At 37.6% G+C, this 24,095-nt stretch overlaps 1 protein-coding gene across 1 annotated transcript in view; it reads left to right on the top strand.

Moving 5' to 3' along the window:
• LOC127859704 (telomerase protein component 1-like) overlaps window positions 1-24,095 on the top strand; it is a 118,531-nt gene that overhangs the window by 65,912 nt on the left and 28,524 nt on the right. The window contains exons 26-33 of the mRNA XM_052397212.1: window positions 4,894-5,070; window positions 8,570-8,662; window positions 9,768-9,900; window positions 15,696-15,873; window positions 16,456-16,568; window positions 18,311-18,399; window positions 20,253-20,367; window positions 22,381-22,486. Of these exons, the coding sequence (XP_052253172.1) occupies window positions 4,894-5,070; window positions 8,570-8,662; window positions 9,768-9,900; window positions 15,696-15,873; window positions 16,456-16,568; window positions 18,311-18,399; window positions 20,253-20,367; window positions 22,381-22,486 (1,004 nt within the window). The remainder of the gene's footprint in view (window positions 1-4,893; window positions 5,071-8,569; window positions 8,663-9,767; window positions 9,901-15,695; window positions 15,874-16,455; window positions 16,569-18,310; window positions 18,400-20,252; window positions 20,368-22,380; window positions 22,487-24,095) is intronic.

Here is a 24,095-nt window from a genome sequence, read left to right as displayed (position 1 = left end):
AGATGAGCGGTCTGCACCTGCAAGGCGGTGCACTTGTTTGTTCTGCTCTAGATTTTGTTAGACCCCATATTGATCATTGCAGTGTGTAACTATTTATCACTCAGCTTACTGACCCTCTCACTGTCTGTATGCCAAATGTTAATATCAGTGGTCAGTAATAAAAGCTGGTTGAACTGTTTGATATATTTTATTTCACAGTGGGAGTATTTAATGCATTTTTTTAACAATTAACAAAAAATATGTAATTTAAATGGGAACTTCATATCAAAACAAGATTCCATAATGATTCACTCTATATAATCATATTTAAGATATGTTAACAAATATCGAATGGATACTCTATGAAAACAATAAAGAAATAATTTCAATTATAAGTTTCTGGAGATAAAAAACAGAATCAGAATAACCTTCAAAATCAAGATTCACCTTTCTTATTTGCCGAGTTCATTTATCAAGACTAATCATTTTCAGGCTTTATGTATTTATACAATATTAATGAAATGAAATATAAAATTGATACATTTTCATATTTCTAAATTGTTTAGTGTAAAACAGCCTACTGTTGAATAATATGTTTTTAAAATGATTCAAGTAAACGGCAATAACTTTACTTAATTGAATTACAACCAGTCAGCAGTGTCATCCTGACCGGAAATAAGCGATTGTGGAATAAATATTTCCGCATTACATAAGTGCTCACAAAGTTACATAACTCGTAACCATCCCGTGACCAGTTCACTTGCGTAAGTAAACGAGATTGCACTACCACACCTGGTTACGACAGTTGAGTTCGAAAATGGTTTGGATCTATAAAAGAAACATGGCCGCCAGGGGGGAGTGGTCTTTTTCCTTATATTTATATAGTAAAAAAGCTTGTGAACACTCTAGAAGTCACATTTTTTGCCTAATCATCATAAAATTTTGTCAAAACATTAGTTATGTGGATGTCTCGGACGAGTTTGAAAATGGTCGTGATAAGTGGAAAGACATCGGCACCAGGCAGTGGGGCAGTTTTCTTTATATGTAAATAGTGAAAACATGTGAACAGTCTAGAAGACATTATCTTCATGAAATTTGGATATATCTTGGAAGAGTTCAAAAATGGTTCAGCTCTGTTAAAAAAAACATGGCCGCCAGGGGGCCATTTGTTGTTCATTCTTAATGAAACTTGGTTAGAACATTTGTTTCATTGATATCTTGGGCTGCAAAGAACAGGTCATTTCTTTTTATCTCAGGTGAGCGACTTTGGGCTTTTCAGGCCCTCTTGTTTTAAATTTCTGATTTAAAGGAAGTCCCTTCTTAGCAAAAATCCAGTTCAGACAGAAAGAGTCGTCCCTGATTAGGCTGTGTGGACTGAACTTGCTGAATTTGGATGACACTTAACGCAAATAAATTAAACCCACTTTTTCAGAGCAGAGCTCATATTGTTTTTTCATCAGAATGTTTCATGGTGATGACCTGTTTTTAGCTCACCTGTCACGAAGTGACATGGTGAGCTTATGTGACTGTGTAATGTCCGGCGTCCGTTGTGCGTGCGTGTGTGCGTGCGTGTGTGCAGCCGTCAACAATTTGTTTGTGTAGACAGAAGAGGTCACAGTTTTCATCCAATCTTTATGAAATTTGGTCAGAATGTTTATCTTGATAAAATCTGGGTTGGGATTGTATTTGGGTCATCTGGGGTCAAAAACTAGGTCACTAGGTCGGTCAAATAATAAAAAAACCTTGTGTAGACAATAGAAAAACCTTGTGTTAACAATAGAGGTCACAGTTTTCATCCAATTTTTATGAAATTTGGTCAGAATGTTTATCTTGATGAAATCTGGGTTGGGATTGTATTTGGGTCATCTGGGGTCAAAAACAAGGTCACTAGGTCAAATAATAGAAAAACCTTTTATAGACAATAGAGGTCACAGTTTTCATCCAATCTTTATGAAATTTGGTCAGAATGTTTATCTTGATGAAATCTGGATTGGGATTGTATTTGGGTCATCTGGGGTCAAAACTAGGTCACTAGGTCAAATAATAGAAAACCCTTGTGTAGACAATACAAAAACCTTGTCTAGACAATAGAGGTCACTGTTTTCATCCAATCTTTATGAAATTTTGTCAGAATGTTTATCTTGATGAAATATGGGTTTGGATTGTATTTGGGTCATCTTGGGTCAAAAACTAGGTCACTAGGTAAAATAATAGAAAAACCTTGTGTAGACAATAGAGGTCACAGTTTTCATCCAATCTTTATGAAATTTGGTCAGAATGTTAATCTTGATGAAATCTGGGTTGGGATTGTATTTGGGTCATCTGAGGTCAAAAACTAGGTTACTAGGTCAAATAATAGAAAAACCTTGTGTAGACAATATAAAATCCTTGTGTAGACAATAGAGGTCACAGTTTTCATCCAATCTTTATGAAATTTGGTCAGAATGTTTATCTTGATAAAATCTGGGTTGGGATTGTATTTGGGTCATCTGGGGTCAAAAACTAGGTCACTAGGTAAAATAATAGAAAAACCTTGTGTAGACAATAAGAGGTCACAGCCTTTTTTTTCATCCAATCTTTATGAAATTTGGTCAGAATGTTTATCTTGATAAAATCTGGGTTGGGATTGTATTTGGGTCATCTGTGGTCAAAAACTAGGTCACTAGGTCTAATAATAGAAAAACCTTGTGTAGACAAAAGAAAAACCTTGTGTAGACAATAGAGGTCACAGTTTTCATCAAATCTTTATGAAATTTGGTCAGAATGTTTATCTTGATGAAATCTGGATTGGGATTGTATTTGGGTCATCTGGGGTAAAAAACTAGGTCACTAGGTCAAATAATAGAAAAACCTTGTGTAGACAATAGAGGTCACAGTTTCCATCAGATCTTTATGAAATTTTGTCAGAATGTTTATCTTGATGAAATCTGGATTGGGATAGTATTTGGGTTATCTGGGGTCAGAAACTAGGTCACAAGGTCAAATCATAGAAAAGCCTTGTGTATACAATGGAGGTCATAGTTTTCATCTGATCTTAATGGTCAGGGGAGCGATTCAGGGCCATCATGGCCCTCTTGTTTCCTTTTCCTCAGAATGTTGTCATAATAATGACCTGTTTTGTTCTTCAGGATATTGTCTTAGTGATCACTTGTCATTGTTGTTTTTAATGCCCCCTTTCGAAGAAAAGGGGGCATATAGTGATCCGACTGTCCTTCTGTCCGTCTGTCTGTCTGTCTTTCCGTCACACTTTGCGTTTAGGTTTCAAAAAATGCTCATAACTTCTATGTCCCTTGAGATATAACCTTTATATTTGGTATGCATGTGTATATGGACAAGGCCTTTCCATAAGCACAAATTTTTTTACCCCTGTGACCTTGACCTTGAACTTAGGATCCACGTTTAGGTTTCAAAATCTGCGTTTAGGTTTCAAAAAATGCTCATAACTTCTATGTCCCTTGAGATATAACCTTCATATTTGGTATGCATGTGTATATGGACAAGGCCTTTCCATACTCACACAAATTTTGACCACTGTGACCTTGACCTTGAACTAAGGGTCTACGTTAAGTTTCGAAATCTGCCTTGAGGTTTCGAAAAATGCTCATAACTTCTATGTCCCTTGAGATATAACCTTCATATTTGGTATGCATGTGTATATGGACAAGGCATTTCCATATGCTCACAAATTTTGACCCCTGTGACCTTGACCTTGAAGATATGGTCGGCGTTTACGTTTCAAAATCTGCGTTTAAGTTTTGAAATATGAAAATAACTTCTATGTCCCTTCAGATATAACCTTCATATTTGGTATGCATGTGTATATGGACAAGGCCTTTCCATACGCACACAAATTTTGACCCCTGTGACCTTGACCTTGAACTTAGAGTCCGCGTTTAGGTTTTGAAATCTGCGTTTAGGTTTTGAAAAAAGCTCATAACTTCTATTAAGCGTTTATAGTGGGCATAAGTCATCCTATGGTGACAGCTCTTGTTTCCTCAGAATGTTGTCATAGTGATGACCTGTTTTTCCTCAGAATGTTATCATATTGATGACCTGTTTTTCCTCAGAATGTTGTCATAGTGATGACCTGTTTTTTCATCAGATTGTTGTCATAGTAATGACCTTTCTTTTTTTAGTGAGGCTGTTTTCGAAGAAAACCCGAGCTATTGTCATAGCCAGCTCGTCCGACGTCCGCTGTAGGCGTCGTGCTAAAACCTTAACATTAGCTCTAAAATCAAAGTGCTTCCACTTACAACTTTGAAACTTCATATGTAGATGCACCTTGATGAGTTCTACATGCCACACTCATTTTTGGGTCACTAGGTCAAAGGTCAAGGTCACTGTGACCTCTAATATCAAAGTTTAACATAGGCTCTAAAATCAAAGTGCTTCCACCTACAACTTTGGAACTTCATATGTAGTTGCACCATGATGAGTTCTACATGCCACACCCATTTTTGGGTCAATAGGTCAAAAGTCAAGGTCACTGTGACCTCTAATATAAAACTTTAACAAAAACCTTAAAATTGCCTCTAAAATCAAAGTGCTTCCACCTACAACTTTGAAACTTCATATGTAGATGTACCTTGATAAGTTCTACACGCCACACCCTTTTTTTTTATATAAAAATCTGACAGGCTTTCACAGCCGAGCGTGGCACCTGTTATGCGGTGCTCTTGTTTCAGAATGTTGTCATAGTGATGGCCTGTTGTTTTTCCTTTGAATGTTGTCATTGTGATGACATGTCATTGTTGTTTTCGTTAGAATGGTGTCTTAGTTATGACCTGTTTGTTTTTTTTTCAAAATGTTGTTATAGTGATGCCCTGTCATTGTTTTTTTGTCAAAATGTTGTCATATTGATGATATCTTTGTTTTCCCAGAATGTTGTCAAAATAATGACCTTTTTTTCCTCAGAATGTTGTCATAGTGATGACCTGTCAGACAGAGGGCAAGGTGCACAAGTCATTACTGAAACGCAGCCCGAGGGAGCTGGTAGTGGAGGCACTGGACATGTGGGACAAGTCGGAAGTTGTCAGGCGTCACCTGGCCACACACCGTAAGGCCCTCGATGAGTCACCTTTCAACAATCAGGTGACAAAGGCTTTTTGTAAAGTCATTATTGTTTGTGGGACATTAATTTTTATGCCCCCGGTAGGGTGGCATATAGCAGTTGAACTGTCTGTCAGTATGTCAGTCAGTATGTCAGTCTGTCCGTCCGTCAAGAAAAAAACTTTAACGTTGGCCATAACTTTTGCAATATTGAAGATAGCAACTTGATATTTGGCATGCATGTGAATCTCATGAAGCTGCACATTTTGAGTGGTGGAAGTTCAAGGTCAAAGTTAAAAAAAATAATAATAAATTTCAAAGCCGTGTTCTCATTAAGCTGCACATTTTGAGTGGTGGAAGTTCAAGGTCAAGGTCATTCTTTAAGGTCAAAGGTCAAAAATAAATAAATTCAAAGCGGCGTTTTCATGATGCTGCACATTTTGAGTGGTGGAAGTTCAAGGTCAAGGTCATCCTTCAAGGTAAAAAAATTTAAAAAATTAAATTTATTTCAAAGTGGCGCAATGGGGGCATTGTGTTTCTGACGAACACATCTATTGTTGTTGATGTCTTGGGGTAACAGTTCGACAAATTTAGCTCAAACACATTGAAAAAGGGTGGGAAAAATTGTTATTTACTCTTCCAAAATCGGAACACTACAAATTTACTTTTAGATTTTGTAACCAGAAAATTCATGCCGATGAATATACAGTCCAACCCCTCTTAAGCAGCCAGTCAAGGGAAACAGCCAAATTGGCTGCTTAAGCGGGGTGGCCTCTTAAGAGGGGGTTGGGTCATAGGGAGTCTGGAGTTGATGAGTGCATGGCCAACTGTTCAATTTTTGTATAAACAAAATGGTAAATATGTGTACATGTACTAAACAATGTATAGACTTAAAATAATTTTATTTCTTCCTTTTTAAAATCAGCTATAAGACAACATTTTCATTCAAAAAATAGTCTATTCATCTTTCTAATCATCATCAATATCATCATCATCAGAATCAAGTCAATGAAAAAGAATCATTCTCATGATTCATTGTTTACACAATGCGCGTTGTATGGCCCCAATGCACTTAAGATGGGAACAGTTGTGAATCAGTTATGCGTGAATAACTCCCGTGTCACTATAAATCGATAATTTAATCGGTTTATTGCAGTTTTATGGCTTTGAATACCTACCGCACTAATTGGTCCCGACAGTGATCTCCTTCACGATAAAATCGTGGCCAGTTACTAAAGAGACTGATAATAGCAACCGGGTGTAATCCTCCTGGTAATCGTGCTTTTCATGCATAATATTATAAAAAACATTTTTTCGCCGCGTAAAGGGTTTTATCAAAATTAATATTGAAATCATTGTAAATATAAAACAAATATAAATGTTTTGTTTTATTCCCAAATAGAAATAATAATTTGTAATCCGAAACACACTCCCGATTGTTTAATGTTAACGAGACATTTACAAATTCTAGCATCATGTATTTCCTTTGTCCCGACAAAAGCGCGCGAAAATTATGCACCAATGTACAATGTCACGCCATACCCATGGTTCGAAAGCATGCGTGTATTGATTTTTGGATAAAAACTTTGTAGCTCGGAGAACATGTAGATCAGTTGATTTCGGTTAAAAGTTTCGTTGTTCATTTTAACTTTTAATTAGCCGATAATTGTCATAAATGTGTGCTTAAAATAGTATGAGCTACAAATAATAAATTATAAATTAAGAATCTCCTTTCCAGTAATAATAGGTGATATTCGCACGTGCGGAAACAAAAAGATCAAACGATCGCATATTGCTTTTAACCCGATAACCCGATAATCCGCCGCTAATTAATTGCAATTTGCAAACTGGCTGTCAAAATGTTTATCACACATCACTCTTCAGTACTACAGAGCCTAAACCGCAGACTGGAAGTACGTATCGATTTTTTCGCCGTTGCGTCTGTGTAATTTTGCCAATGTACATGACTGACTTACTTGCGCGTGACCACTCATATGGGGGAAATTTAACATTTGGGATGCAAAATTGCTGGCCGCTGGCCGGAGAAACGGGGTTACCGCTTAAGAGGGGTGCATTATATAGTGTTTATCGACGGTCGCGGCACAGACCGGCCGCCTACACGGGGTGACCGGCGATGAGGGGTGACCGGAAGTAGGGGTTGGACTGTATATGGTCTTACTTTATTTAACACTTAGTAGTGAAATAAAGGGAAATTGTGTAGTGACACATGTATCGTGGAATCAGTTAGTGTGCTAAAATACTTGAGCCTTGCTATGGGAAAACAGGGCTTAATGCATGTGTTGGCCCATATTAGCCTGTGACACTTTAATGTTATCTTTGTTTTAAAGGAAGTATCTTCATTGTTCAAATCAAATTTAGGTGGAAAGTGTTGTCCATGATTAGCCTTCATAGACTGCACAGGCTAATCTGGTATGACACTTTATGAACATGCATTAAATCCTGTTTTACCAGAGCTAGGCCAAGTACATAATTGTGAATGTATAAAAATACCTTATCAAATAAAACAAGTGTTTGTTTTTCATGAAATTTAAAGTAAGAGGCTTATGAAAGTTGCATTATTACACTGAGAGAAGCAAATATCTTCTATTTCTGAATCATTGCCCAGTATGTCAGTGTGGCATGATCTCAATCCATATAATGTTTTGCTTTGCTAATATGAGAATTATGATAATTTCTCATATTGAGGAAAACAACTGACCATAATGGATGGGATGATAGTCAGAATCATGTATTGTAATCTAAATTAGAAAAGGTCATATTTAAAAAAATGTATTTCTTTCAGAACATTTCAAAATGTGTTTTAAGTTATATGTGATGTGACTGTAGTTTAAAAAAAAAAAGTTTTTATCTTCATTTTTGTCTAGTCCAAACTTTATTATGCTTGAAGGGATGGTACAAACTAAATTGGCTGAATTGCTAAACATGCGCAAGTTCATAGTGGACATTTGAAGTTTGTGCCTTTTATGGATAAAGTGATTTCAAAGTGCATATTTGGCCCATATCTTTTCATGCATGATTAGTTTTTGAAATAAATTGGTTCAAATGATCGTCATACACAGAGGCTGTGTCATCTGCAAAACCTTCTGGCTTGCTTATAGGTCAATGTCACAAGGGACACTTGAAGTTTGTGAATTGGTATATTATAGATAAAATAAGTCTAAGATTGAAAAGGTGTCAAAACTTAATGTTGACATCATAATTATTACCACATGAATATTATGTGGTAAAAACATACACTAGGTCATTTATCCATTGGTCAGTTTGAATCATGACTGGGAAGCTTTCAATCAAATGAGATTCACTGGGGAAAAACTTAGCTTAATGCATGTGCGGCCACCCAGACTTATCAGGGACAACAGTTTCTGCATCAACTGGATATCCCCTTAGAAGAGACATCCTCTGACAGAAAAATGCAATACAAGCAGAAAAAGGTTATCCCTGATTAACCTATGTTGACTGAGCAGGCTAATCTGGAATGACTTTTAAGCAAATGCATTAATGCCCTCTATTGATTTTACAGATGAAGCTGCTGGTGTCTAAGAAGGAAGCCAATGTCCCACTGTACCTGAGTCTGGCCTGTGAGGAACTCAGAGTCTATGGACTCTTTGATAAGGTATCATTTATAGGAAGCCAATGTCCCACTGTACCTGAGTCTGGCCTGTGGGGAACTCAGAGTCTATGGACTCTTTGATAAGGTATCATTTATAGGAAGCCAATACCCCACTGTACCTGAGTCTGGCCTGTGAGGAACTCAGAGTCTATGGACTCATTGATAAGGTATCATTTATAGGAAGCCAATACCCCACTGTACCTGAGTCTGGCCTGTGAGGAACTCAGAGTCTATGGACTCTTTGATAAGGTATCATTTATAGGAAGCCAATACCCCACTGTACCTGAGTCTGGCCTGTGAGGAACTCAGAGTCTATGGACTCTTTGATAAGGTATCATTTATAGGAAGCCAATGCCCCACTGTACCTGAGTCTGGCCTGTGAGATACTCAGAGTATATGGACTCTTTGATAAGGTATCATTTATAGGAAGCCAAAACCCCACTGTACCTGAGTCTGGCCTGTGAGGAACTCAGAGTCTATGGACTCTTTGATAAGGTATCATTTATAGGAAGCCAATGCCCCACTGTACCTGAGTCTGGCCTGTGAGGAACTCAGAGTCTATGGACTCTTTGATAAGGTATCATTTATTCTGTTCAAAACACTCTTCCATTTTACATCTTCGACAGGTTTACATTTTAAGGAGCATATTTCAATGTCTCCATCTTGTCTGTATTTCCATAGTGTGACATCTCTGTTTCTCTGTAGTAAACACTGACCTCTGTCATACAGATCAATGGTCTTTTTGTCTATTTACTAATTGGTAGGGCAAATAGCAATGCTCTACAAATAATAATTATTATTTGAAACATATGGTGCATTATTTGTAATCCAACATGGCGTTTACATTTTGGTTTCTTAACCAAAATACACAAATAGTACTTGCATAAAATGTCTTAAAAAACATCAAATATCAAAAGCATAATTATAAGCTTTGAATGAAACCAAATGTGTTTGGTTTTGAGGTAATGTAGTGAATTATTTTCTCAGTGAATTGAGAAAATATGCACATTTTCATTAATGCAAGCGCTCAAGAAAATAATCATTTTTTCCCTTTCCTGATAAAAATAATTCACTGTACTGGCAGTATAACCCTTACTTTGTGTTGTAGATGACAGCCAAGCTGAAGTCATTGCCACAGACGGTTCCGTTGTTGCTACAGGAAGTGATGTCACGGATAGAGACCGATATTGGCAGGGAGCTTGTGGCCACCTCTTTGTCATTGCTAGTTATTGCTAGAGATGGTAAGAAAGCATCATTTAAAGGAACTTGTTGCACAGTTGGGTCAGGAGCTACTCTGTCTGCTTTAATGTAAGGCAAGTATTCGTTGTCCTACTAGCATAGGGGACAGCGTAGCTCCAGACCAGACTACGCAATTGTGCTGACTAGCTATGGCATTAGACCCATTTTTGCTTAAAGCGACTCGTATGTTATATTCCGACAAGTGAAATAACACTGATGACTAAAGAAAAGTTGTAAAATATTGTTTTATTTATGGATAATAAACAGTAGCATAACAAATATGCTGTTGAGTTTTAGGGTTCGAGATTCGAGTGCAAAAGTAATAATTAATGTTTTTCCTGGTGCAAATATTTTACAATTGAAGGGATATGTTATTATGCCCCTGAAGGAGGGCATATAGTGATCGCACTGTCCATCTGTCTGTCCGTCCGTCCGTCTGTCTGTCCGTCACACTTTGCTTTTAGGTTTCGAAAAATGCTCATAACTTCTATGGCGCTTCAGATGTAACCTTCATATTTGGTATACATGTGTATATGGACAAGGCCTTTCCATAGCACTCTAATTTTGACCCCTTGACCTTGAACTTAGGGTCCGCGTTTATGTTTCGAAATCTGCGTTTAGGTTTCAAAAAAATGCTCATAACTTCTATCAAAGCCTTTTTCGGGGCATATGCCATTCTATGGAGACAGCTCTTGTTTCATTTTATTAGCTCCACTGGCCAAAGGCCAGCGGGGCTTATGTCATGGTCCTGTGTCCGTCGTGTGTGCGTCCGTACGTGCGTGCGTTAACTTTTTCTTTAAACATCTTCTTGTCCTAAACTACTCGTCCAAATCTGATGAAATTTCTCAGGAATGTTCCTGTGGTGAACCTCTTTCAAATTTGTTCAAATTATGCCCCTGGGGTCAAATTTGACCCTGCCCCGGGGGGTCAAAAAAATGAAAATTTGCTTATATAAGGCCTATTTTGTGCAAACTTTATAAATCTTCTTGTCCATAACCATTAGGCCTAGGGCTACCAAATTTGATATGTATTGACATCTTATAGTCCTCTACCAAGTTTGTTCAAATTATGCCCCTGGGGTCAATTTTGATCCTGCCCCAGGGGGTCAAAAAATTGAAAATTTGCTTATATAAGGCCTATTTTGTGCAAACTTTAAAAAATCTTCTTGTCCGTAACCATTGGGCCTAGGGCTACCAAATTTGCTATGTAGTGACATCTTTTAGTCCTCTACCAAGTTTGTTCAAATTATGCCCCTGGGGTTAAATTTTACCCTGCCCTGGCGGGTCAAAACATTGAAAATTTGCTTATATAAGGCCTATTTTGTGCAAACTTTAAAAATCTTCTTTTCCATAACCATTGGGCCTAGGGCTACCAAATTTGCTTTGTAGTGACATCTTATAGTCCTCTACCAAGTTTGTTCAAATTATGCCCCTGGGGTCAAATTTGACCCTGCCCCAGGGGGTTAAAAAATTGAAAATTTGCTTATATAAGGCCTATTTTGTGCAAACTTTAAAAATCTGCTTGTCCATAACCATTGGGCCTAGGGCTACCAAATTTTGTATGTAGTGACATCTTATTGTCCTCTATCAAGTTTGTTCAAATTATGCCCCTGGGGTCTAATTTGACCCTGCCCCGGGAGGTCAAAAAATTGAACATTTGCTTATATAAGGCCTATTTTGTGTAAACTTTAAAAATCTTCTTATCCATAACCATTGGGCCAAGGGCTACCAAATTTGGTATGTAGTGACATCTTATAGTCCTCTACCAAGTTTGTTCAAATTATGCCCCTGGGGTCAAATTTGACCCTGCCCCGGGGGGTCAAAAAATTGAAAATTTGCTTATATAAGGCCTATTTTGTGAAAACTTTAAAAATCTTCTCGTCCATAACCATTGGGCCTAGGGCTACCAAATTTGGTATGTAGTGACATCTAATAGTCCTCTACCAAGTTTGTTCAAATTATGCCCCTGGGGTCAAATTGACACTGCCCTGGGGGGTCAAAAAATCGAAAATTTGCTTATATAAGGCCTATTTTGTGCAAACTTTAAAAATCTTCTTGTCCATAACTGTATGGCATAGGGCTACCAAATTTGGTATGTAATGACATCTTATAGTCCTCTACCAAGTTTGTTCAAATTAAGCCCCTGGGATCAAATTTGACCATTCCCCAGGGGTCACAAAATTGAACATATGCTTATATTGGGCCCATTTTGTGCAAACTATAAAAATCTTGTCCATAACCATTGGGCCTATTTCTACCAAATTCGGTAGGTAGTGACATCTAATAGTTCTCTACTTAGTTTGTTCAAATTATGCCCCTAGGAACAAATTTGACCTTGCCCCAGGGGTCACAAAAATGAACATATGCTTAAATAAGGCCTATTTTGTGAAAACTTTAAAAATCTTCTTGTTCTTAATTATAGAGCCTAGGGCTACTAAATTTGGTATGTAGTGATATCTAATAGTCCTCTACCAAATTTGTTCAAATTATTCCCCTGGGCTCAAATTTGACCCGGCCCCGGGGGTCACAAAACTGAACATATGACGTTTACCAGTGGAGATTACTGCGGCCGTTTGGCTGTGACCAACAACAACATCAACATCTTGTAAACATGAGATAAAACCCTGTTATTTAGTGCCATTTTAGGTCAGATGGTGACTGCTTACAAAGGCATTGAAGTAAGAACATGTGTTATGAATGTTTTTCTTATAAACTGAAAAAAGTCGGGTTTTATTTAAATATGTCAAAAGTGACCATATATCCGGATGAAAATTTTTTAGATGACATGTTAATTTCATGTCTTTTTTGTAGTGTTAAAACCAGTTTAATAATATATTATTGATTTTAAAAACACAACTTCCATGAACATAATTATTTCAAGGAAAGTCAATATATGATACTGCACGGTAAACTCAAACTTTGTATCCAAGAGAAGGTGTTGAAATTAATGAAGTGCAATGTTCTTAACTATCGTATATGCTGCTTTTTAATAACTAATGATTCATTGTTCCATTTGTGAATAGTGACTGATCATGAATTGTTGAAATGATTGTCAATTGCTCAACAATCCATATATATTTCTGACCATTTTATAATTTTCTTAATACAAGTTATGAATTGATCTTAGAAGTCAAATGTATTACTTAATTAAATACATTTATAAATATAAAGAAATAATCTTTAGATTATCATAATATTCTCAGGCCTGTTGGTCTTAGGGATGTGTGGGTTGATGAGCAATTTCTCCTTTTATCACAATTATTTCTACCCTACCTGATTATTTCCTTCATATTCCATTTTAACTCAATTGACGTCTGCAACCTCTTTCAAATTGGGAAAGTCCAAAATGTGTTGTTTGGTAAAGGGTTAAGGCATTTTGATTCCTATGGGTCTTGTGAATCTGTTTCAAATCAAATGCGTAGATTTGATCTTCAGCATCTAAAAATATGTGAAATAGAAAGAACGACAATATCTTTTGGAGAGATAAATGTACCTACGTTATAAGCAAAGGACCTGTGCAACAATTCCCGGGCTTTTTTGTCTGTTTAGTTAACACTGCTCACCCTTCCAACTTTATGCGCCCAGTGGGACGAGGGATAGAAAGAGAAAGTCACATGCTTGAGTACATTTCAACCCATGCGCATTACACGTTTTTTTCGCAAAGAAAAAACAGTGGAGCGATACAGGGCCATCATGGCCCTCTTGTATTTCTTGTGTTTATAGTATTATGTTTTTAAATTATAGACCTTTTGTTATATTGCTAATATGCAGTGTTTCAGCTCAAACATTGTTCTCTGTAGACTAAGACAAATAAGTAAATATAAGGCTAATATTAAAATCTTGCATGGTTTATTATGGCATATGTTTATTTGCTGTCTGTGCCAGATTTTGGAATCCCAATCTAACATTTCTGGACTGTTTCAATTAGGGTTCATATCTTCATTTCTGATGCAAATATTTTTAAAATCTTTCTGACAGTTTCGTGTTTTGTGGTTTTGTAATTGCCTGTATATTTCATTGGAAGAATTATTTGAGCCACATCTTCACTCTTCAATTAACACCAAGGCACAAAGAAGGACTTTAATGTAAAATCTTTGTTATTAAATATTTTTAAATATTTTATAATTTTGCCTCTCTGTGGGAAAACAGGCTATAATGCATATACATAAAATGTGGTTCCATACTAGCCTGTGCAGTCCCCTCATGCTATTCCATACTAGCCTGTGCAGTCCCCTCATGCTATTCAGAGACGGTTCCATACTAGCCTGTGCAGTCCCCTCATGCTATTCAGAGACGGTTCCATACTAGCCTGTGCAGTCCCCTCATGCTATTCAGAGATGGTTCCATACTAGCCTGTGCAGTCCCCTCATGCTATTCAGAGACGGTTCCATACTAGCCTGTGCAGTCCCCTCATGCTATTCAGAGACGGTTCCATACTAGCCTGTGCAGTCCCCTCATGCTATTCAGAGACGGTTCCATACTAGCCTGTGCAGTCCCCTCATGCTATTCAGAGACGGTTCCATACTAGCCTGTGCAGTCCCCTCATGCTATTCAGAGACGGTTCCATACTAGCCTGTGCAGTCCCCTCATGCTATTCAGGGACAGTTCCATACTAGCCTGTGCAGTCCCCTCATGCTATTCAGAGACGGTTCCATACTAGCCTGTGCAGTCCCCTCATGCTATTCAGAGACGGTTCCATACAAGCCTGTGCAGTCCCCTCATGCTATTCAGAGACGGTTCCATACTAGCCTGTGCAGTCCCCACATGCTATTCAGAGACGGTTCCATACAAGCCTGTGCAGTCCCCACATGCTATTCAGAGACGGTTCCATACTAGCCTGTGCAGTCCCCTCATGCTATTCCATACTAGCCTGTGCAGTCCCCTCATGCTATTCCATACTAGCCTGTGCAGTTCCCTCATGCTATTCCATACTAGCCTGTGCAGTCCCCTCATGCTATTCCATACTAGCCTGTGCAGTCCCCTCATGCTATTCCATACTAGCTTGTGCAGTCCCCTCATGCTATTCCATACTAGCCTGTGCAGTCCCCTCATGCTATTCCATACTAGCTTGTGCAGACCCCTCATGCTATTCCATACTAGCCTGTGCAGTTCCCTCATGCTATTCCATACTAGCCTGTGCAGTCCCCTCATGCTATTCCATACTAGCCTGTGCAGTCCCCTCATGCTATTCCATACTAGCTTGTGCAGACCCCTCATGCTATTCCATACTAGCCTGTGCAGTTCCCTCATGCTATTCACTACTAGCCTGTGCAGTTCCCTCATGCTATTCCATACTAGCCTGTGCAGTTCCCTCATGCTATTCCATACAAGCCTGTGCAGTCCCCTCATGCTATTCCATACTAGCCTGTGCAGTTCCCTCATGCTATTCCATACTAGCCTGTGCAGTCCCCTCATGCTATTCAGAGACGGTTCCATACTAGCCTGTGCAGACCCCTCATGCTATTCCATACTAGCCTGTGCAGTCCCCTCATGCTATTCCATACTAGCCTGTGCAGTCCCCTCATGCTATTCCATACTAGCCTGTGCAGACCCCTCATGCTATTCCATACTAGCCTGTGCAGTTCCCTCATGCTATTCCATACTAGCCTGTGCAGTCCCCTCATGCTTTTCAGAGACAACACTTTCTGTCTAGATAGGATTTTTGCTAAGAACACACATGCTCTTCATTTTTTTGATAAATGAAAAAAAGAACTATTAAAGCCGAGAGTGTTTATCCCAGAATGCGGCTCAGTTATGTTACCAATATGAGCTGCATAGTTTCTTTGCTCCTTTTGCAGGCCTTACCATAGGAGAGCTTCACGACCTGTTGACTCTGCAAGTGTCGCTTGGCAACGAGAGGCCTAAGGTGATGGACATTGTCAATATAGAGCCTGGACCAGGCAACCGTCTGCCGTCCGTCCGTCTAGCGTTTCTGCAGAGGGCTCTGCAGGGATTCCTCAACTCTGGACAGGAAGAGTGAGTGATCCACATTCTGGGTAAATTGTGCTTAATGCATGTGTTTGAAGTGTCGTCCCCGATTAGCCTGTGAAGTCCACACAGGCTAATCAAGGATGACACTTTCCGCCTACATTGGATTTTTTATTAGAATAGACCTTCTTTAAACAAAATATTCCATAAAGGCGAAAAGTATTTGTCCCTTATTAGCCTGTGCTGACTGTACAGGCTAATCTGGGACAACACTTTACACACATGCATTAAGCCAAGTTTTTTCCAGAACGTGACAGGAGTAAATCTAGGATATGCAGGGTTCTCATCTCAATCGGAGATCTGATATAAATATGAGATATCAGGGTGAAACAAAGTTTTGAAGGGATAAAGAATGGAACTTAATTTAAAATAAATTAATCAAAAGAAAACTTCTGGCATATGTATGTACGATTGTCAGAGGCATTTACCATTTTAATAAGATGTATGCTTGGGATGTGAACAACATGTCAGCCATTATGCAATTCACTAAGAATATTTACATTTCAGTTGACGAGTCTGACTAAGAAAAAAAAAAGAGAACAAATATGTCCATGCCTTTAAATGCTGCAGGTCTGGTACCCTATCATTGGCTCATGCTGACATAATGAATGCAGTCAGGAACCGGTACTTGAAGGGAGCTGTTGCTGTGGAAACTGAACTATTCCTGCACAGGCTTTTAGCAGGTACTGTGTGCTGGTAACCTTTTCCCACTCAGAAGCAAAGTGATAATAGCTTTACCCAACCACTGCAAAACCAGAACAGCCTATGAGTAACTTGCAGTCTGTTCTGGTTTTATGCTGTTTCTGCTTATCAGTATCTTAGGGTTGGAAATGAAACATTTACAACTTAAATCTAGAAAAGAACATTCTTTAATGTAATTTTATGTTTTAAACTACAAAAGTGTTGAAATGCAAATCTGACTTGTAAATGGTTTGTTTATTCTGGAAATATAGGAACTTTTGTATGCTGAGTAGTGATATATTGAAGTACCCTACCTCAGTGACCATGTGATGTTTTTCCATTGTTGTATTGGACCAAGAAAACTAACAGACAATAACTTACAAGCACACGGGAATTGCTGCTTGTCATCTTGGTCCAAGTTTCTCTTAAAATATGCACAGTAACACTTTAATCCGATTCCAGTCTTAACGATTTATTTCATAAACGAGAATTCTCTCCCTTCTGTTTACATTTGTTATAACTCAGTAGTTGATGTCAATATCCGCGAATTGAACTCGCATTATTCATTAAGCCCCCATTTGTATGTTATTTGTGTATTAAGTGTAGTATCTAGGCTTTACCCTCAGTTATTTAAGGAATCCATGTTTGTGTAAATATGTGACGATGTAAGCGTTCGATTATCCGCCATTTTGTATCCATGGCCGATTTTGGGCCGGTCCGTGGCCGTTTTTTAGCTGGTAGCCGATTTATGGCCGCGGCCAATTTTCTGCCAGTTTTCGGCCTCATTTCGGCAACACTTCAAACGTTTTGTTGATTTTCGAGTCAGTCTTGATTTTTCTTGGGGAGAAGCATTAACATCAGCTTGCTCCCGATAAGTGTAAATAGCTAATCCATGTTGTGAATTAATCCGAACAATTAGTAAAGAAAACACTTTTACATGAACATATTTCCGTTATTGCGACTTCACAGAATATTTGTCAACTCATCACGGAACTTAAGAGTATTTATTCCTGACGAAGTATTTTAACTACATGTACATTTGAACACGTACAACTGTGTAAGCTTTGAATACGTCATCACTCTGATGCGAATGCTGAGGTTATTCTAAACTATGTGCATTTTAACGGTAGTGGATTAAAATGAGTTACTTGGAGACACGAAACCTTGCGTGACTTAGTAGCAGATTGGATAGCTTATGAGCAATGCTGGCCACATATGACATAAAACCCATTTTCATAGCATGTCTCATATAGAGGTCTATAGAAAGTCATCGGCAAAAAATACTTTTTTATTACTTACTGAGCATGACTACTATTTTAATGTAAAAATACTCAATGGCATATGATGAAAAGAAAATGTGTTTGTTTTAGTGTCACAACTCTCTGAATATCATAATTAGAAAGGTAGACACTTGATACTACACTCATATCCTCTGTATACAGTTTGTGTGTATTATATTGCGCAGATGAGATTGAATTACATTTAATTAATACTATTATTTCTTGTAATGATTTAGTGATGATGTAAAGACCAAATGGTTCTTAGTGTAGAATAAAAGTAAATTACCAATTTAATTTGATATTGCAATTATTAAACATATAGATTTCATTTATATATAGAAAAAATGGAAAGCAAAGACATTTAAAAAGAAGATGAATTTGCTGAGATTTTATTTTTAAAATTGCATGACCTAGACTGTTTAGGTTATTTAACTGGAAAAAAGGAACAATGTTGAAATTTCCAGGCTATTTCTACACACAAGCAGACCCAACTCGTAACAGAACCTGGGTAGGAAAGTCCAGGCGAGCCTTTAAAGAACTCACTTACCATCTGGTGAGTTGGTGTTGTAGCCAGTAGTTTTCTTATTTGTAGCATGAAAAGTTAACTTTCTGTCTTCACTTTAGTGGTGTATTAATAAATGGGGGGGGGGGGGGGGGGGTAATTTATATGGAACACCAATAAAGCCCTGCTTTTACTTATTCATTAACAGGCACTTCTTGATTGTACTCTTACCTAGAAGGGTTTTGTAAATACAGTTTATCCACGAATATAATACGCAAAATTTTACCTGCCAATTTTTCCTTCAAGTAGGTGGTGCGTATAATATACGAGTTTAGAGCAGAACAATTTTTTCCTGTGCAAATTTTCAACTTAATCGTTGTTATTCGCTTCGCGGCAGCCATTTTGAACTACATGATTACATCAAAGGGGTGCAACAGGGCTCGCTCTGTAGTTCCCCATTTGAGCCATTTGCGAAAATATTGAGAATTTGGCTCAATAATAATCTTATTTGCGAAAATCTAGTTAAATTTCATTGAAAACATCCGCCATTTATATCGGACTGGTTTTCTATATTAGTCTCTTTGTTTTAATGAAAGTGTTCGCAATTCGAACAAACGAAACCCGGTCTGTACCCGATTATGAGACATCGCTTGACCTTAATGTGATTGAAGTGCGCATGGTAGCTGGCCAATCAACATTGAGCTCGCTTACACATGAAATGACGTTGTCGAATGAAACGTGAGAACGGGAGGAGCTATCGGATAATATTGGGTCATTCATGCGCAGACACTGTATACATTTACTTTGAATACACAGTTAATATCGTCGTCTGCCTACAAAATAGCGACTGGACGCTAAGTCGTATAAAGAGATTAGCAAATGAAAAAAACAACTGACAATACCCATAAATAAATATTTCTTAGCTGACCACTATTTATCTTTTTACCGCATATTTACCATATCTGAAGTAAAGAGTGGTAATTAAATAATTAGTTTTATGATGCTAATAAAGTCTATTACACCTTTCTGCCGCTTGCCAAATTAAATTGAAAGGTGATAATTAATTAATTTGTTTTTTACTCCCAAACTAGCCTTAATGACAGCAGCGTATTTTAATTAAAGAGATCATGAAGAACACGAGCGGTTTAATTGTATTTTAAGTTTAATTAAAGTATCGAGTTTGTAACATTTCGGAAAAGTAATTCATCTAGACAACTATAAAAACGGAAGTAACCATTTTGTCTTCTTATTTCTTTATTATTATTATAATTATTATCGTCCTGAATATTGTCAAATTGAATTAAATGTGAAAACAAAAAACAGCTTCTCTGCTTCTTTCTTTTGCAATTATGACTGCTTGACCCGGATGTCAGCAAGGGGCCCGTGTGTTATTGGTAACAATCAATGGTAATATAAACAATAGACAGAGATATTTATTATGCAACTGTCATGACAACAGCACTATAACACATCCCTATCAATATACCAGGGTATTACTGTGAAACAGATAGTTGACATAACCAAATTGATTTGCTATTTTCACAACACAAAAGTATATTGACAATTTTTTTCAGAAATGGCCGATTTCGTACACTGATTTTTTAAGTGCGTATTTTACTCGGATTTTCAATTTTTACCGATAAATTTTGACCAAACTCGGGGATGCGTATTATACATGATGGCGTATTATATTCGTGGAATTACGGTAAGTGCACATACAGTGTCTATTTTAGAAATCCAAAAGTAGGGGGCAACCCCCCCCCCCTCATTTTGAAAAATAGGGTGGATTATCTCCATATGAGTTAAAATGCACCAATAACCGTTCTAAAACAATGAGTGTATTTGAAGTGCATTATGTAAATGTCTTTAATTTTATTTTGTATTGTGTTTTTTCCTATATTCAGGCAAAAGGTGGTTGTTACTTAGAATTGGAGGAGGTGGTGTGTAACCTACAGTTTGTGCACAACAAGTGTATGTTGGGACTGGCTACTAGTCTAATTGAAGACTACCAGTCTGTAGGTAAGTTGTGTACACCAAGTGTATGTTGGGACTGACTACCAGTCTAATTGAAGACTACCAGTCTGTAGGTAAGTTGTGTACAATAAGTGTATGTTGAGACTAGCGTCTAGTCTAATTCAAGAATACCAGTCTGTAGGTAAGGAGTGCACAAGATGTGTATATTGGGACTGGCTACTAGTCGTCTGTAGGTAAATTGTGTACAACAAGTGTATGTTGAGACTAGCGTCTAGTCTAATTCAAGAATACCAGTCTGTAGGTAAGGAGTGCACAAGAAGTGTATGTTGGGACTGGCTACTAGTCTAATTGAAGATTACCAGCTGTAGGTAAGTTGTGTACAAGAAGTGTATGTTGGGACTGGCTACTAGTCTAATTGAAGACTACCAGTCTGTAGGTAAGTTGTGTACAACAAGTGTATGTTGAGACTGGCTACTAGTCTAATTGAAGACTACCAGTCTGCAGGTAAGTTGTGTACAACAAGTGTATTTTGAGACTGGCTACTAGTCTAATTGAAGACTACTAGTCTGTAGGTAAGTTGTGTACAAGAATTGTATGTTGGGACTGGCTACTAGTCTAAGTGAAGACTACCAGTCTGTAGGTAAGTTGTGTACAAGAAGTGAATGTTGGGACTGGCTAATAGTCTAAGTGAAGACTACCAATCTGTAGGTAAGTTGTGTACAACAAGTGCATGTTGAGACTGGCTACTAGTCCAATTGAAGACTACCAGCTGTAGGTAAGTTGTGAACAACAAGTGTATGTTGAGACTGGTTACTAGTCTAATTGAAGACTACCAGCTGTAGGTTAGTTGTGTACAACAAGTGTATGTTGGGACTGGCTACTAGTCTAATTGAAGACTACCAGCTGTAGGTAAGTTGTGTACAAGAAGTGAATGTTGGGACTGGCTACCAGTCTAACTGAAGACTACCAGTCTGTAGGTAAGTTGTGTACAAGAAGTGTATGTTGAGACTAGCGTCAAGTCTAATTCAAGACTACCAGTCTGTAGGTAAGTTGTGTACAACAAGTGTATGTTGAGACTAGCTTCTAGTCTAATTCAAGACTACGGGTCTGTAGGTAAGTTGTGTACAACAAATGTATGTTGAGACTAGCGTCTAGTCTAATTCAAGAATACCAGTCTGTAGGTACCGGTAAGTTGTGTACAACAAGTGTATGTTGGTACTGGCAAACATTCTAATTGAAGACTACCAGCTGTAGGTAAGTTGTGTACAATAAATCTATGTTGGGACTGGCTACTAATTAAAGACTTGTTTGTAGGTAAGTTAGCCAGATTGAACTAATATGTGATGTAAGAAAATGAACTACTGTTTTATGTGATGTCAGATCATGAACTACTATGTGATGTCAGAAAATTAGCTAATCCTTGATGTCAGATCATGAACTTAAATTTATGTCAGAACATGACGATTCAACCAATATGTGATTTGAGAAAAAGAGCCAATATGTGGTGTCAGAACATGAACCAATATGTGATGTCAGAACATGAACCAATATGTGATGTCAGAACATGAACCAATATGTGACGTCAGAACATGAACCAATATGTGATGTCAGAACATGAACCAATATGTAATGTCAGAACATGAACCAATATCTGATATCGAAACATGAACCAATTTGTGATGTCAGAACATGGACCAATATCTGATATCAAAACCTGAACCAATATTTGATGTCAGAACATGAACCAATATGTGGTGTCAGAACATGAACCAATATGTGATGTCAGAACATGAACCAATATCCGATATCGAAACATGAACCAATATTTGATGTCAGAACATGAACCAATTTGTGATGTCAGAACATGAACCAATATCTGATATCGAAACCTGAACCAATATTTGAGGTCAGAACATGAACCAATATGTGATGTCAGAAAATGAACTAATCTTTGATGTCAGATCTTACGGTTGACTTGTGTAACTTTAAAATTGGAATGCTTGTTCATCTTATTGTTGAGTTGTGATTTGTATACATTGCTTGTACACGATGTTTCAGAGATCAACATGAAGACAATGGAACGTGAGCAGGCCAAGTTTCTGGAGAAGCCTCGGGTCCGTGATTACAAGTCCTTCATTGCTCGCAATCTGCATGTGCTCTCTAGGTATGTAGTGGCAACATGCTTCATAAACAGTCTGTTGTTGTCCATAGTTTAAAATTGTTACAGATTTAAGATAATTAGTCTTTGTTGTAATGAAAATTAAAGATCTCAATTATAATGTTGAATGTCATGACCAGTCAATTATAAAATTCTATTACATATCATTACTAGCCTGGCCGATTTTTCATATCAGAAAGGAATTGGATCAAATTTAAAATAATGATGATAAAACGTAGCACACAATTTGAATAATTAAACTATTGATTGCAACTGAAACCGTACTGTAGATTAGATTTATGACACTCTGAGATTTAACACAAGTCATCAAAATACCAAATTTAATAAACGCTTCAATGACAACTTTAATCCAATGCTTAAAAAAATAAAATAACAACAATATGCACTTCCTTTTTTTCATCTATTCATGAAAAATTATTTTAAACAACACTCTTTGCTGGAAACGTTTGTATCGAATACTTTCTATCTGACCAACGATTTACAAAATCCAATGACCAGTCAGAGCGATTTATTTTATTCGTTTTGAAATTTCTAATGATGCATGACAAGCACACATTCTGAAATGCGTTTTGTATTCATTTGATTCTTTAAAAAATATATTATTGTAAAATAAACCACCACATCAGCATTGTTGTCCTTCAAATCCAGAGAGTCTAGCTTAAACTGATGTGTTTTGTCAAAAAAAGTACGTCACAATTCACAATTATCAATTCAGTGAATATAAATTACACAAAGCTGGTTTGGAAATAGAGTTAAGTGAAGGAGCAAAATAGGATGATATGTAATATAAATGATAACACATGGCAGAGCTGTGCTGGACTTCTATATTTAGCCCTAGCTGCATAATTGCCCACTGGCCAAAGGCCCGTTTTGTTGGCAGCAGGCCGTATATAGACGTCTGGCCCTGCTTATCCATGTGTTATTGTCTAAGTATACCTAGAGACTCGTCCGTAAAATATATGAGCAGGGCTTTGGGAAAATAGGGCTTAATGCATGTTGGTTAAGTGTCATCCAAGATTAGATGGTAAAGTTAACACAGGCTCATCAAGACAGCACTTTCACCTTAACTGGATTTTTGCTTAGAAGAAATTTCTGTTATAAAAGAAACTTCTTTTATACCATGAAAGCAGAAAGTGTCGTCTCTTATAAGCCTGTGCACAGGCTAATCAAGGACAACACTAAACGCACATGCATTAAGCCCTGTTTTCACAGGCTAATCAAGGACAACACTAAACACACATGCATTAAGCCCCGTTTTCACAGGCTAATCAAGGACAACACTAAACACACATGCATTAAGCTAGCCTGTGCACAGGCTAATCAAGGACAACACTAAACACACATGCATTAAGCCCCGTTTTCACAGGCTAATCAAGGACAACACTAAACACACATGCATTAAGCTAGCCTGTGCATAGGCTAATCAAGGACAACACTAAACACACATGCATTAAGCCCCGTTTTCACAGGCTAATCAAGGACAACACTAAACACACATGCATTAAGCTAGCCTGTGCACAGGCTAATCAAGGACAACACTAAACGCACATGCATTAAGCCCCGTTTTCACAGGCTAATCAAGGACAACACTAAA

The sequence above is a fragment of the Dreissena polymorpha genome, chromosome 15 (assembly GCF_020536995.1).
Source record: "Dreissena polymorpha isolate Duluth1 chromosome 15, UMN_Dpol_1.0, whole genome shotgun sequence".
Lineage (NCBI taxonomy): Eukaryota > Metazoa > Mollusca > Bivalvia > Myida > Dreissenidae > Dreissena > Dreissena polymorpha.
This window is presented reverse-complemented; position numbering and strand designations above follow the sequence as displayed.